General features: G+C 40.9%; 1 protein-coding gene across 5 annotated transcripts in view; it reads right to left on the bottom strand.

Annotated features, from left to right (window-relative positions):
• LOC142183051 (L-threonine ammonia-lyase-like) overlaps window positions 1-14,297 on the bottom strand; it is a 38,344-nt gene that overhangs the window by 6,736 nt on the left and 17,311 nt on the right. For 4 of the 5 annotated variants that reach the window (XM_075257950.1, XM_075257952.1, XM_075257949.1 and 1 more), the window contains 6 exons: window positions 13,071-13,236; window positions 12,177-12,273; window positions 7,544-7,619; window positions 6,072-6,197; window positions 5,567-5,734; window positions 2,760-2,817 (listed from right to left, as the gene is read on the bottom strand). In XM_075257950.1, coding sequence (XP_075114051.1) covers window positions 2,760-2,817; window positions 5,567-5,734; window positions 6,072-6,197; window positions 7,544-7,619; window positions 12,177-12,273; window positions 13,071-13,236 — 691 coding nt within the window. Of the gene's footprint in view, window positions 1-2,759; window positions 2,818-5,541; window positions 5,735-6,071; window positions 6,198-7,543; window positions 7,620-12,176; window positions 12,274-13,070; window positions 13,237-14,297 lie in introns of all 5 variants that reach the window. The other variant, XR_012711765.1, reaches the window with a different exon arrangement.

Here is a 14,297-nt window from a genome sequence, read left to right as displayed (position 1 = left end):
TCACTCCTAGTACATCTGCCTACACAGTTAGGAGGGCAAAGGAAGAAGGGCACACCTAAAACGTAAACTATGGGACAGATGTACGTTGTCAATGCAAGTCTTCATACCTTCTCCACTGCTGGAGGATGCATCTGGATTTTGACTCTACAAAAATCAGGCACACCCTCCACCGATGCAATGCACCTGCACTGAAATCATCTCCAGCTCATAGATAGTGTAGATTTCAGGTATCATTATCACATAATAATTAGAGATGAGCGAGTACTGTTGGGATCAGTCGATCCGAACAGCACGCTCCATAGAAATGAATGGATGCACCTGGTACTTCCGCTTTGACGGCGGCCGGACGCTTAACCCCCCGCGTGCCGGCTACGTCCATTCATTTCTATGCAAGCTTGCTGTTTGGATCGGCTGATCCGAACAGTACTCGCTCATCTCTAATAATAATAAATCTGATGGGGCCACTGCCCCCAAGCATAACATGCCCCCTTTCAGGAAATTGACAAAGGTGGCATAAAAGAACAAAAAATTGATTTATACACAAAAATTGTGACTTGTTTTCATGACAGCAACACATTTAAGTCCTGCTATTGGGGCTATGGTTAGATGGTAAAGCCCACTTTTGGTTGGGGTTTGTATAAATTTTACCCGTTCGTCGATGACAAACCAAATTTGATACAATTATTTCAGGAAATATGAGATGGTAAGTATACACGTCACAAATTTGCCACAATAACAAGGGTTGAGCGATCGAGATCGGGTAAGGATCAGATCCCGATCGGCGATTGAGCAAATTTTACTATTGGGATCGGCTGGAAATTGATCGGAAATCGGATTTTAAAAACGATCCTGAAATCTCAAGATCTGCTCGACCCTAATTATTATAATTATTATAATATACAGTGGGGCAAAAAAGTATTTAGTCAGTCACCAATAGTGCAAGTTCCACCACTTAAAAAGATGAGAGGCATCTGTAATTTTCATCATAGGTAGACCTCAACTATGAGAGACAAAATGAGAAAACAAATCCAGAAAATCACATTTTCTGATTTTGTAAGAATTTATTTGCAAATTATGGTGGAAAATAAGTATTTGGTCAGTAACAAAATTTCATCTCAATACTTTGTTATATATCCTTTGTTGGCAATGACAGAGGTCAAACGTTTTCTGTAAGTCTTCACAAGGTTGGCACACACTGCTGTTGGTATGTTGGCCCATTCCTCCATGCAGATCTCCTCTAGAGCAGTGATGTTTTGGGGCTGTCGCTTGGCAACACGGACTTTCAACTCCCTCCAAAGGTTTTCTATAGGGTTGAGATCTGGAGACTGCTAGGCCACTCCAGGACCTTGAAATGCTTCTTACAAAGCCACTCCTTTGTTGCCCTGGCGGTGTGCTTTGGATCATTGTCATGTTGAAAGACCCAGCCACGTTTCATCTTCAATGCCCTTGCTGATGGAAGGAGGTTTGCACTCAAAATCTCACGATACATGGCCCCATTCATTCTTTCATGTACCCGGATCAGTCGTCCTGGCCCCTTTGCAGAGAAACAGCCCCAAAGCATGATGTTTCCACCCCCATGCTTTACAGTTGGTATGGTGTTTGATGGATGCAACTCAGTATTCTTTTTCCTCCAAACACGAAAAGTTGTGTTTCTACCAAACAGTTCCAGTTTGGTTTCATCAGACCATAGAACATTCTCCCAATACTCTTCTGGATCATCCAAATGCTCTCTAGCAAACTTCAGACGGGCCGGACATGTACTGGCTTAAGCAGTGGGACACGTCTGGCACTGCAGGATCTGAGTCCCTGGCGGCGTAGTGTGTTACTGATGGTAGGCTTTGTTACATTGGTCCCAGCTCTCTGCAGTTCATTCACTAGGTCCCCCCGCGTGGTTCTGAGATTTTTGCTCACCGTTCTTGTGATCATTTTGACCCCACGGGGTGAGATTTTGCGTGGAGCCCCAGATCGAGGGAGATTATCAGTAGTCTTGTATGTCTTTCATTTTCTAATTATTGCTCCCACAGTTGATTTCTTCAATCCAAGCTGGTTGCCTATTGCAGACTCAGTCTTCCCAGCCTGGTGCAGGGCTATAATTTTGTTTCTGGTGTCCTTTGACAGCTCTTTGGTCTTCACCATAGTGGAGTTTGGAGTCTGACTGTTTGAGGGTGTGCACAGGTGTCTTTTTATACTGATAACAAGTTTAAACAGGTGCTATTACTACAGGTAATGAGTGGAGGAAAGAGGAGACTCTTAAAGAAGAAGTTACATGTCTGTGAGAGCCAGAAATCTTGATTGTTTGTAGGTGACCAAATACTTATTTTCCACCATAATTTGCAAATAAATTCTTACAAAATCAGACAATGTGATTTTCTGGATTTATTTTCTCATTTTGTCTCTCATAGTTGAGGTCTACCTATGATATAAATTACAGGCGCCTCTCATCTTTTTAAGTGGTGGAACTTGCACTATTGGTGACTGACTAAATACTTTTTTGCCCCACTGTAATAATTAAGGTTGAGCAATCAGGATTGGGAATGATCGGATCCCGATCGGTGATTGAGCAAATTTCACGATCGGGATCGGCTGGAAATTGATCAGAAATCGGATTTTAAAAACGATCCTGAAATCTCGAGATTGGCTCAGCCCTAACAATAACTTGATAAGTAGCCATTCTGTTGTACATCTGACCTTCATCACTTTGTCTAAGGCTAACTAAATGTTATTCCCAAAGACTAAAAACACGTTGCAGCAGAGCTTACCTCCAAGGTGAACAGGTCATTGTTCAAGAAGATGCTTTCTTTCTGCATATCTAGAACCCTGAAATCAATAGACCTTATTAATAACAATCTTATTCATTAGAACTTATTACTAACAGTCTTGTCGCAGATTTCACTTGCTTTGGACACACATAAAATAGAGTATTACAGGCGAGGCAATAACACACATTCTATTGAGTCCACGTAATAATTCTTTGGATCTTTTTATAGAAAAACAAGGAAGAAATTTGCCCACAAAACCATTTTATAGAGTCCGCGTGATGAGTCTGGCCATGGTTCAGCGCTGGCAGCCATACCCACCACAAGGCGCACAGCACAGCATGAGCATGGGACAAAGTCTTTTTTGTTACTTAAAGGTAAATTCCTAAAAGATTTTCCAAATTTAACATTTCACTATTTAATATAAAGAAACATTGAATCATCACGTCACCAATAGTGCAAAAATAGCATACAACAAAATTAAAATACAAAAGGGCTACATGTGACATTGACATAACAAAAGGTTTCTCACTTCTCCCTGAACCCCTTCCTGGTGTCTGCTGACATACAGGAAACGTCTGGAGACGTAGACCTTGTGGAAGAATCTCCAAGCATTTCCTGTGTATGGAAAGAAAGCATGGTCTAGAACCCCCCATATTATTTTATTATAATTGGGAGAGGACTGGTCTAGGGCCTTTGCCCTATGCCATACGTTTTCTAACTCCTGTAAGGCCCAAGAAACTAAGGCTCCGTTCCCATGGAGTAACGCGCCGCTCATTCTGACACGTAAACACATGTCAGAGTGCGGCGCTTCAAAACAGATCCCATTGACTTCAATGGGTCCTGGCTTACGTGCGCTACACAATGAAATCAATGGGTTACAAAGCCTCGCATTGATTTCAATGTGTAGCGCGCGTAAGCCGGCACCCATTGAAGTCAATGGGATCTGTTTTGAAGCGCCGCTCTCTGACACGTGTATACGTGTCAGAATGAGCGGCGCGTTACTTCGTGGGAACGGAGCCTAACTTTAAAATCTTATCTAGGTGGTTCAGGGTCCCTGCTGCTCTGTACCTGATACACCATTGGTGTCAGACATCTGCAGAGGCAGAGATCGTGGCAGAATCTGGAAAAAAGAAGAGTCTTGCTCGATCTTGCCACGGATTCCGTGGCTCGAAACTCACTCCTGATTAGGCCCGGATGAGCGGGATATGGCGATGGAATGCTAATGCACTGCACTGACATCCCGTCGCGGCTAGACTGCGACGAAAATGCCGGCGGCGGAAAATAAAGAGAATTCCTCTTCATTTTCCCCCATGTAAACGGACCCTTAGGGCCAGTTCACACGGGCACAGAGGGGCGGATTATGGCGCGTAAGCCACATCATAATCCGCACCCTCACAATGGTGGTCTATAGAGACTGCTGGCATTCTTTTTTCCGCTAGCAGCATGTTGCCGCTAGCAGAAAAAAGAAGCGAGCTGCCCTTTCATCAGGTGGATTCCGCGGCTCGTTTGAGCCACGGTGTCCGCCTGGCAACAGTAACCTCCGAAGTCGGCCCATTCATTTGAGCCGACTCCAGAGGGGGAAGCCACGATCACGACTGTTGTGGCAGGCGGGTTTTGACCTGAGAGTGACACGGCTCCCCGTGCCAAAATCCGCCCCACCGCCCCCCGTGTGAACTAGCCCTTAGTGTTTTGGTCAGTGTTTTGCTAAATTGTAAGCCAAAACCAGGACTGGATATTACATAAAAATAAGACATCATGGAAAGTTGTGTACCTGTTCTGTGTTTTCAACCCGTACCTAGTTGAGTTGAGAGAGACTAGGAGGTCGAGAGACCAACAGCAACCTGGGGATCAGTGAGGTCAGGGGTTTTTTGTTTGTCATTGGCTCTTTTTTTCCATTAAACTGTGTAACAACCACTAGCAATTATTAAATATACACTCAATAGATTCTACCCTATAAAACTCTCACTATTTCATACAGCAACCACAATTGCATTACATCGACAATAAAGCATTGTGCACACAGTACTGTTTTAGTCATTGTTTTGCATCCATATATTTCCGCCAATAACTGTGTGCAATGTGTAGGTCGGTGAAAACAGTTCAGGTGACGCTCATATTGGTATCCATGTGCCGTCCATGGTTTTTACTGACCCATACACTTGAGTGAATGGACAAAAAAATAGTATAGCAGGTAACAGGTATAGCACCTATGGAGTCCAGACACACAAAAACTATGTACATGAGGCTTTAGTGAGCAGAATTACAACTGTACATGCACCATATTAACTCTTGTACTTTGTAAGTCTCTGTAAGAAGATGCTTCCAATGTAATGGACTCTCATCTCTCACTAGTTTTACCCAATAAATAGCTTTGCCTGACTTCCATTATCCCCTTCACCCTTCCAAATAGAGATGAGCGAGTAGTATTCGATCGAATACCTCGCCGCCATAGGAATGCGTGTAAGCGGACGAACACCAAGGGGTTAAGCGCATCGAATATTTGATGTATTTAACTGTTCGGTTTTCGGCCGCTTACACGCATTCCTATGGCGGCGAGGTATACGATCGAATACTACTCACTCATCTCTAGTCCCAAACTTTATGAAAGATTATCGTCAAATTTCTAGACAATCTGTATAATGGGGGACACTTTTCCGTCTCTAATGGGGACATCAGAGCAATTGGAACCCCCAGTGTTTGCCCCGTAATGATCATCCCAGAATGTTCCTGTGTTATCAAAATAGAGTTTTAACCCCACAATGGGGACTAAACTGTTTCTAACCTTATTGGTGAACTTGTATAATCACCTGACTTCTTCTCGACCAATGGCTTCCAAGAGTTTAGTGATCTCCCCAGGAAAGTCTGGCAGCACAACTGTAAATTTGCAGACACGATGATCCAGAACCAGAGCTCTGTCCAGACAGTGGCGAAGTAAAGGCAATGGAAGGTTCCCACTACATACAACCACAGCCACCCTAAGGAACAAAAAGCATCCCTTAGAATATTATGTGAAAGAGATTAAACGCCATGCTTCCATGGACACACAATGATATGGCTGCATTTAAAAACAGTTTATTTCAACGGGGCTATTCACGCAACCATTTTTTTGATAGACCATTTTAAGGGACCTTCAGAAAAGAAAACATGTTATTTTTGCATATTTTCAGGAATCCTCAACAAACTTATTACCTATCCACAGGACAGGGAATTTGTGTCCAAGTCCCCCTAAAGCATACTTGTGAATGGAGCGCATAGTACTGTAAGACATACACATAGTACTGTAAGAACAGTCTAGGTCATACGTTGTATTACCTTTTCCCTCTCAGGTCTGGGAGTGCTCCAGATATTATAGCTGCGAGTCCCATTGCTCCTTCTGCGTCGGCTGTGACCCTCTCATATTCTAGCAGTCTGAGCATTGATAACAAGACGTCTTCCTCCCTGGATGAATATAGAATTACTTAGTAACTATATACCATAACATTCTGGATACAGTGGGTTCACACGGGAGAGAGTGAAGAGAAATTTTAGGCGGATTCAGATTCTGCAGAACTTTCCGGTCCCATGCTTCCTGCGGCGGAAACTTAGACGTCACTTAAACTTTACTCATCACGCAAAACAATGGCGGACCAGTAGCGTCTCCCCCTGTGGATTCTGCGGCTGATCAGTTATTGAGATTGAGCAGGACGCTTATTCTTTTAGCATCTTGCCTCAATCTCTGCCTCCAAATCATGTAATCCACTTCAAATTAGCTCAGTTTTAGGATATTTTTACACGTAGCAAATTTTGTTGCAGAAATTTCCAATGATCTGAATAGGGTGGTTTTAATGACAAAGCCTTATTCGCATGAATAGAAACTGATTTGCAGTCATAGAAACTTCTGCAAAATAATCTGCAACATGTAAAGGCAACCTAATAGAAGGGAGTGCAAGACATCACAGTCAAAACAAATCCTCCTGGCACAATGTTATGGGAAAGAGGAGACTTCAGCAATAAACTGTCTATAGTCACAGTCATCGCTAAAGTTATTCTGGCAAGATTACTAGTAATACATCACCAGGCACTCAAGAAGAGTTGCCTTCCAAGGAGGGTGTCTAGAAATAAATGCAAGGAACATTTATAGGATTCTGTACACAACATTGTGACATAGTAACCTTCATGAGTTTTCTCAAGAACAATGCTTATCCCATCTCCTTAGGACTACACAGAGGAGAAATGGTGGGCTTGGACAATTTTTGCCAGCTTTTGCCATGGAAAAGTTGAAAGCCAGGACAACCATCTGTGAATCATGGCTAAAAGCCACAACGAAGACCAACCCATTTCCTAGAAAACCTGCTGTGGACCCATCCTGTGTGGCCTTAGTCTTAAAGAGGTTTTTGTGATGGTGAATTCATCTTCCTGCCTTGCTGCCGTGAGAGTTATTCTATGGTCCTCTCCTGGTCACTGCTTACTCAAGTGTAGTAATGGTGTTCCATTCTTGATACATGGCCATGGCAACCCATCATTGGCAGCCCATGCTCACCTAACCCCTGGGGTTACTAGTGATTATCTCCCATGATCTCGTATTGAGTTTTACACATCATCTCTGCTACTGAGTAATTTGTCAAGGATCATGTAGTGGTGGTGGTGGATTGGCGAATGTGTCTGCCATGTGTATATAAGAAGGTCAGAATATGAGTGAAGCCCACCAGACCAAGGAACCTATACTGACATAGACTGATGATAAAAATGTCTTTGCATGATAAATTATCAATGTTCTAAGTGCAATAGCATGTAAATGTACTCACCTCACTGATATAACCTGATCTATAAGCTTCTTCGTCAGCTTTAATGTGTTTGTTCCAAATGAAGGTCCCCCCAGTTCTAAAGGGTACAAATGGAAAATTTCAATTTCTATTTTGCATGCAGAAAGATAGCAACACATCTGTACTGACTTTACTTTCATGACTTTGATAGTATCTTTGAAAGGGTAGCGATTGACATTTGGCCCCCAAGTTTTTTGATCATAACATACATATATAGCTAGAAGCCTGGGGAAACTCAGATCCATGTCACCTCTTTGTTTCCTTATTACTTTTAAGACAAGTATGCCATAGCGTGCCAGGCTACTGCTGCATTCTCACTCATTGGAGACATGTATGAAAAAAAAACTAAAAGCAAAGATACATTTACTAATGCATTTAGGATGCGATGGAACTGGATGGGCAGAATGTAATGGAAGAACAGCGTAATTGCTGTGTTTGCTTTTACTTGGCCTGGCTGGAATATTCCAACAAATATTTCTATTTAATAAGAAACAGGAGAGTGTCTTAAAGCAGAGCTTGTTATAGCTGAAACAACTTCATACTTTACATTGTACATTTTATAAACTCAGTATGCTTATATATCTCCTCCATGTCATCTATGAATGTAATGACGCCCACATTTACCTTCTTCGCTTTTTTGGCTCGCTATTTATTTTTAGCATTCTTGAAATTGCTTGAGTACATTACATATGGTTTCCAGACATTAAGTCAAGGATTAAGTCAACACAACTGAGATTAAAGTAAAGTCTTAGTTTTAGGCATTTGTTTAGGGCAGTTCTCTAAGGGTAAGTTCACACGGAGTAACGTGCCGCGTGATGTGGTACGTATACGGCGTGTGAGATTTTGCGGGCCGTATACGCTCCCATTGATTTCAATGGGAGCCTGGATCATATACGCCGCATTATTTTGCGGCCGTGGAAACTCTGGTAGTGGCTTATCTTCCTTGAGAACTAAAGTATCCAACTAATATTACAAATGTGAAAGTTTGTTTGTTTGTTTCTGTGTTTGTTACCCGAACACACAAAAATGGCTGAACGGATTTGGATCTAATTCGGCACATACAGTCCTATGAAAAAGTTTGGGCACCCCTATTAATCTTAATCATTTTTAGTTCTAAATATTTTGGTATTTGCAACAGCCATTTCAGTTTGATATATCTAATAACTGATGGACACAGTAATATTTCAGGATTGAAATGAGGTTTATTGTACTAACAGAAAATGCGCAATATGCATTAAACCAAAATTTGACCGGTGCAAAAGTATGGGCACCTCAACAGAAAAGTGACATTAATATTTAGTACATCCTCCTTTTGCAAAGATAACAGCCTCTAGTCGCTTCCTGTAGCTTTTAATCAGTTCCTGGATCCTGGATAAAGGTATTTTGGACAAACAATTCAAGTTCAGTTAAGTTAGATGGTCGCCGAGCATGGACAGCCCGCTTCAAATCATCCCACAGATGTTCAATGATATTCAGGTCTGGGGACTGGGATGGCCATTCCAGAACATTGTAATTGTTCCTCTGCATGAATGCCTGAGGATTTGGAGCGGTGTTTTGGATCATTGTCTTGCTGAAATATCCATCCCCGGCGTAACTTCAACTTCGTCACTGATTCTTGAACATTATTCTCAAGAATCTGCTGATACTGAGTGGAATCCATGCGACCCTCAACTTTAACAAGATTCCCGATGCCGGCATTGGCCACACAGCCCCAAAGCATGATGGAACCTCCACCAAATTTTACAGTGGGTAGCATGTGTTTTTCTTGGAATGCTGTTTCTTTTTGGACGCCATGCATAACGCCTTTTTTTTATAACCAAACAACTCAATTTTTGTTTCCAAAATGAAGCTGCCTTGTCCAAATGTGCTTTTTCATACCTCAGGCAACTCTATTTGTGGTGTACGTGCAGAAACGGCTTCTTTCTCATCACTCTCCCATACAGCTTCTATTTGTGCAAAGTGCGCTGTATAGTTGACCGATGCACAGTGACACCATCTGCAGCAAGATGATGCTGCAGCTCTTTGGAGGTGGTCTGTGGATTGTCCTTGACTGTTCTCACCATTCTTCTTCTCTGCCTTTCTGATATTTTTCTTGGCCTGCCACTTCTGGGCTTAACAAGAACTGTCCCTGTGGTCTTCCATTTCCTTACTATGTTCCTCACAGTGGAAACTGACAGGTTAAATCTCTGAGACAGCTTTCTGTATCCTTCCGCTGAACAACTATGTTGAACAATCTTTGTTTTCAGATCATTTGAGAGTTGTTTTGAGTAGCCCATGATGCCACTCTTCAGAGGAGATTCAAATAGTAGAACAACTTGCAATTTGCCACCTTAAATACCTTTTCTCATGATTGGATACACCTGGCTATGAAGTTCAAAGCTCACTGAGGTTACAAAACCAATTTTGTGCTTCAGTAAGTCAGTAAAAAGTAGTTAGGAGTATTCAAATCAATAAAATGATAAGGGTGCCCATACTTTTGCACCGGTCAAATTTTGGTTTAATGCATATTGCGCATTTTCTGTTAGTACAATAAACCTCATTTCAATCCTGAAATATTACTGTGTCCATCAGTTATTAGATATATCAAACTGAAATGGCTGTTGCAAACACCAAAATATTTAGAACTAAAAATGATTAAGATTAATAGGGGTGCCCAAACTTTTTCATAGGACTGTAGATAGTTTGTAAACTCGATTAACACATAGGCTACTTTTTATCCCATTAAATGACATGACCTCATGACTGTTATGAATTTATGTTCACATACTTTATTAAACTGCTCTTGCCAAGAGAAGAATCAGCTAATTGGAGTTTGCTGATAAAGCCAGGTCTGTGTAAACACACAGATATAATTGAATCCATTGTGTACAAGTATTTGAATATGATCTGATCTGCTCCAGTGCTGAGACACTGACATGGGAAAACCCATTTAATCCAGTTGGCAGTTTGCCAATTTTAATCATGCTGGGAAAAAGAAAATCTAATTTGTCGCAAAATTCTAAAACAACGACAGCTATGAAGGTAGCCAGAAGTCACAGAGTTCTCCTCAAGCAAAGCAGAGCAGGATTGAGCAAGCTAGGTGTGAAGAGGCTCTTAGAGCAGACGAAACACCGGAGCAGGAGGATTATCGATGGCAACAACACACTCATTATATGGGGTCCCAGTGAGCTGCTGAGATACCAGAACAATTACGGGCATGGCGCAAGGAACAAGTTCAGCGGTAGCCCAGCTTGACAGCTGCCAAAACACCAGAGCAGGCGGATCATCAACACAAATAACTTGGTCATTATATGGGGTCCCAGCCAGCTGCCGAGATGCTGAAACAATCACAGGCAGAGTGCTAGGAGCAAGTTCAGCAGCAGGACAGCTTGAGAGATGCCGAAACGCTGGAGCAGGCAAAGTCATGGGCAGAGGCTAGTCAGGAATATTGAAATCGTACAACCCAATCCTTCTCATGCCACTCCCCTCATCTGTTGTCAAGGGAAAGCCTTTACACATTAGATAGTTGGTCTATAATAATGTAATGTGGGTTACCACACTAAGCTGCTATTAGACACCTCTGACAACAGGATTGGGCAAGTTGAAATTCAGCATGCCCTACCATTTTGGTGCCCCTATGGCAGATACAGCAGACACCCATCTGTAGACAGCTCTGTTTAGGAGTTGTTGCCCCCTGTTAGTACAAAGTCAGGCTTCCATTTGCAGTGAGAGATATTTCTCATAAGGAACAATTACATCTTTTGATTTGCTCATCCAGTTTAGGTCGTCTTAAGGGTGTGATGACATTTTTCACTCTTTTTCTAGAAGTAAATCTTACCCATATATAACATATATACAATGTCAGACGTGTACATTTTAGGCCGCAAAAGTCTTTTGAAGTGCAATGACCATGTTTACATAGTGAAAGAAAAAGCAAAGTAAAGTTACATAGTAATGAAGCGCAATAAGTTATATATACATTGTATACACTGCTCGGGTGTATCAGGCTGAAAGTACAAGCTAAAGGCAAACATATGTAGTAGATATTCTGTTCGACCATACAAGGGTCTCTTCTACATAAACTATAGCTTTTATTCCACTAGGAAAATATCATGTAATCGTGAAAAAATGTTTAACCTTTTGAGATTGTTATACAGGCTTATAAATATGGAAGACGTCAGGAAACCTATAATTTACATGGTTTATCATGTTGGTTTATGGATTATTTTATGTCGAAATTGGGGCCAAAACTTTCTCATACAAAATATTTATTGTGCAAGCAGAGAAATCGTATGAAGAGATAGACCTGAGCCTGGCCCTAAAAAAAAAACTTGTCTATATGCCCTCTAAGGGTCCGTTCACACGGAGGAAAGTGGCGCCGTTTATGGCGCCGAATTTTCCACGTAGAAAAAAAAAGCTAGCGGTACCCATTGAAGTCAATGGGAGGCTTTTTTTATCAGCGCGGAAAATTTGGCGCCATAAACGGCACCACTTCCATCCGTGTGAACGGACCCTAAGACCATAAAAGCATATAAACCTACTTATAAGACATAGCTACATACATGATAACAAGCAAGAATATACATGGGATCAATTAAACCATCATGTATACGTGACAATTAACCCACAACCTTACCTCCATACAAGGGATGGGTGAGATAGTCGTGTTCTGTCAAGCAGTGTCCGGTTTTCAATGCTTGTTGTACAATGGGGAACTTTTCACTCTCCACACCCTAAACAACAAAAGAAACAATAAGAATGAAAGATATCAGAATAGGTTTACAATTTGTAAGATTCACCAATGTTGTGTCCAACCCCCGGTGTCTGAATGATGTTTCTGGAACCCACCAGATAAAATCCAAGACATCAATAGAAAAAGAACCTCAAGTGTATGTCCTTTTGTGTTCCCACTCCCCCCATCTTACGCTTTTTTCGCCGCATTTTTCAAGCGGAAAGGGGAATGGAATAAATCAATGTAATAAATCAATTCACACATGACTGTTTTTAGAGAATGCAGGATCTGCCATGTTTAGACTAACTGAATTGTACAAACAGTTGATATGGGTAAGTGTCCTAGATTTTATTTGTTATGTTAATTATGCTATGTCACCTCATTGAACATGCACATTGTATATTCTGTAATTTTTATCATAGTAAAAAGAACTTGTCCCATTGCATCTGCCGTTTAGTCTGTATGCAGCATGTTATGGTGCAGGAGCAAATTTGGAAAAAAAAAAATCAGTAGAAAATTAATTAGAATTCTGCTTTTATTTATTTTTTATCTCTCATCTCGGCTTAGGGGTCCAGTGGGCGGTCCTACTCAGTGACCGCTATCTCTGAACACACACTCATACAAGGAAAATTGTCAGTCACTGAGTAGGACCACCCACTGGACTCCTAAGCCCAGAATGAGTGGAGATATAAACAAATAAAATGCAAGTTCACCATGACATCATGCTATGTCAGATTCCCTTCACTGACCCTGCCATAGTCTTATCTTTCTATCAGGTTGAACCATGTATATACTTACAATGACTGTGATCTTTGGATTCAGATGTTTTAGGGCAGCTGCTGATCCAGCTAACAAGCCACAATGTCCCCCTGCAGGGAATATTACAATATCTAAATTGGGCACTTGTTCATATATCTCCAGCCCTACTGTCCCCAGTCCAGCAAGATAACCAGCACTGTCTTCCCTGAAAAGAAAATAAAAATCTTAAGTGCATTAAGCTAAAATATTCAGAAAAATCAATAATGGAAAAGAAATTAGAAAACAAAATACCAAAAGCATTTTTTTAAATGTTTTTTCACAACTTTTTTTTTATGTTTTTTTGTAGTTTTGTTACTGCTCACAGTTTTATTGCAATACAGTTGCAGAATTGCACAGTTTTATTGCAATACAGTTGCAAAATTGCACAGTTTTATTGCAATACAGCTGCACAATTGCATACAGTTTTATTGCAATACAGTTGCACAATTGCACACAGTTTTATTGCAATACAGTAGCACAATTGCACAGTTTTATTGCAATACAGTAGCACAATTGCACAGTTTTATTGCAATACAGTTGCACAATTGCATACAGTTTTATTGCAATACAGTTGCACAATTGCACACAGTTTTATTGCAATACAGTTGCACAATTGCACACAGTTTTATTGCAATACAGTTGCACAATTGCACAGTTTTATTGCAATACAGCTGCACAATTGCATACAGTTTTATTGCAATACAGTTGCACAATTGCACACAGTTTTATTGCAATACAGTAGCACAATTGCACAGTTTTATTGCAATACAGTAGCACAATTGCACAGTTTTATTGCAATACAGTTGCACAATTGCATACAGTTTTATTGCAATACAGTTGCACAATTGCACACAGTTTTATTGCAATACAGTTGCACAATTGCACACAGTTTTATTGCAATACAGTTGCACAATTGCACAGTTTTATTGCAATACAGTTGCACAATTACACACAGTTTTATTGCAATACAGTTGCACAATTGCACAGTTTTATTGCAATACAGTTGCACAATTGCATACAGTTTTATTGCAAAACAGTTGCACAATTGCATACAGTTTTATTGCAAAACAGTTGCACAATTGCACACAGTTTTATTGCAATACAGTTGCACAATTGCACACAGTTTTATTGCAATACAGTTGCACAATTGCACACAGTTTTATTGCAATACAGTTGCAAAATTGCACAGTTTTATTGCAATACAGCTGCACAATTACACACAGTTTT

The sequence above is a fragment of the Leptodactylus fuscus genome, chromosome 10 (genome assembly GCF_031893055.1).
Source record: "Leptodactylus fuscus isolate aLepFus1 chromosome 10, aLepFus1.hap2, whole genome shotgun sequence".
Taxonomy (NCBI): domain Eukaryota; kingdom Metazoa; phylum Chordata; class Amphibia; order Anura; family Leptodactylidae; genus Leptodactylus; species Leptodactylus fuscus.
This window is presented reverse-complemented; position numbering and strand designations above follow the sequence as displayed.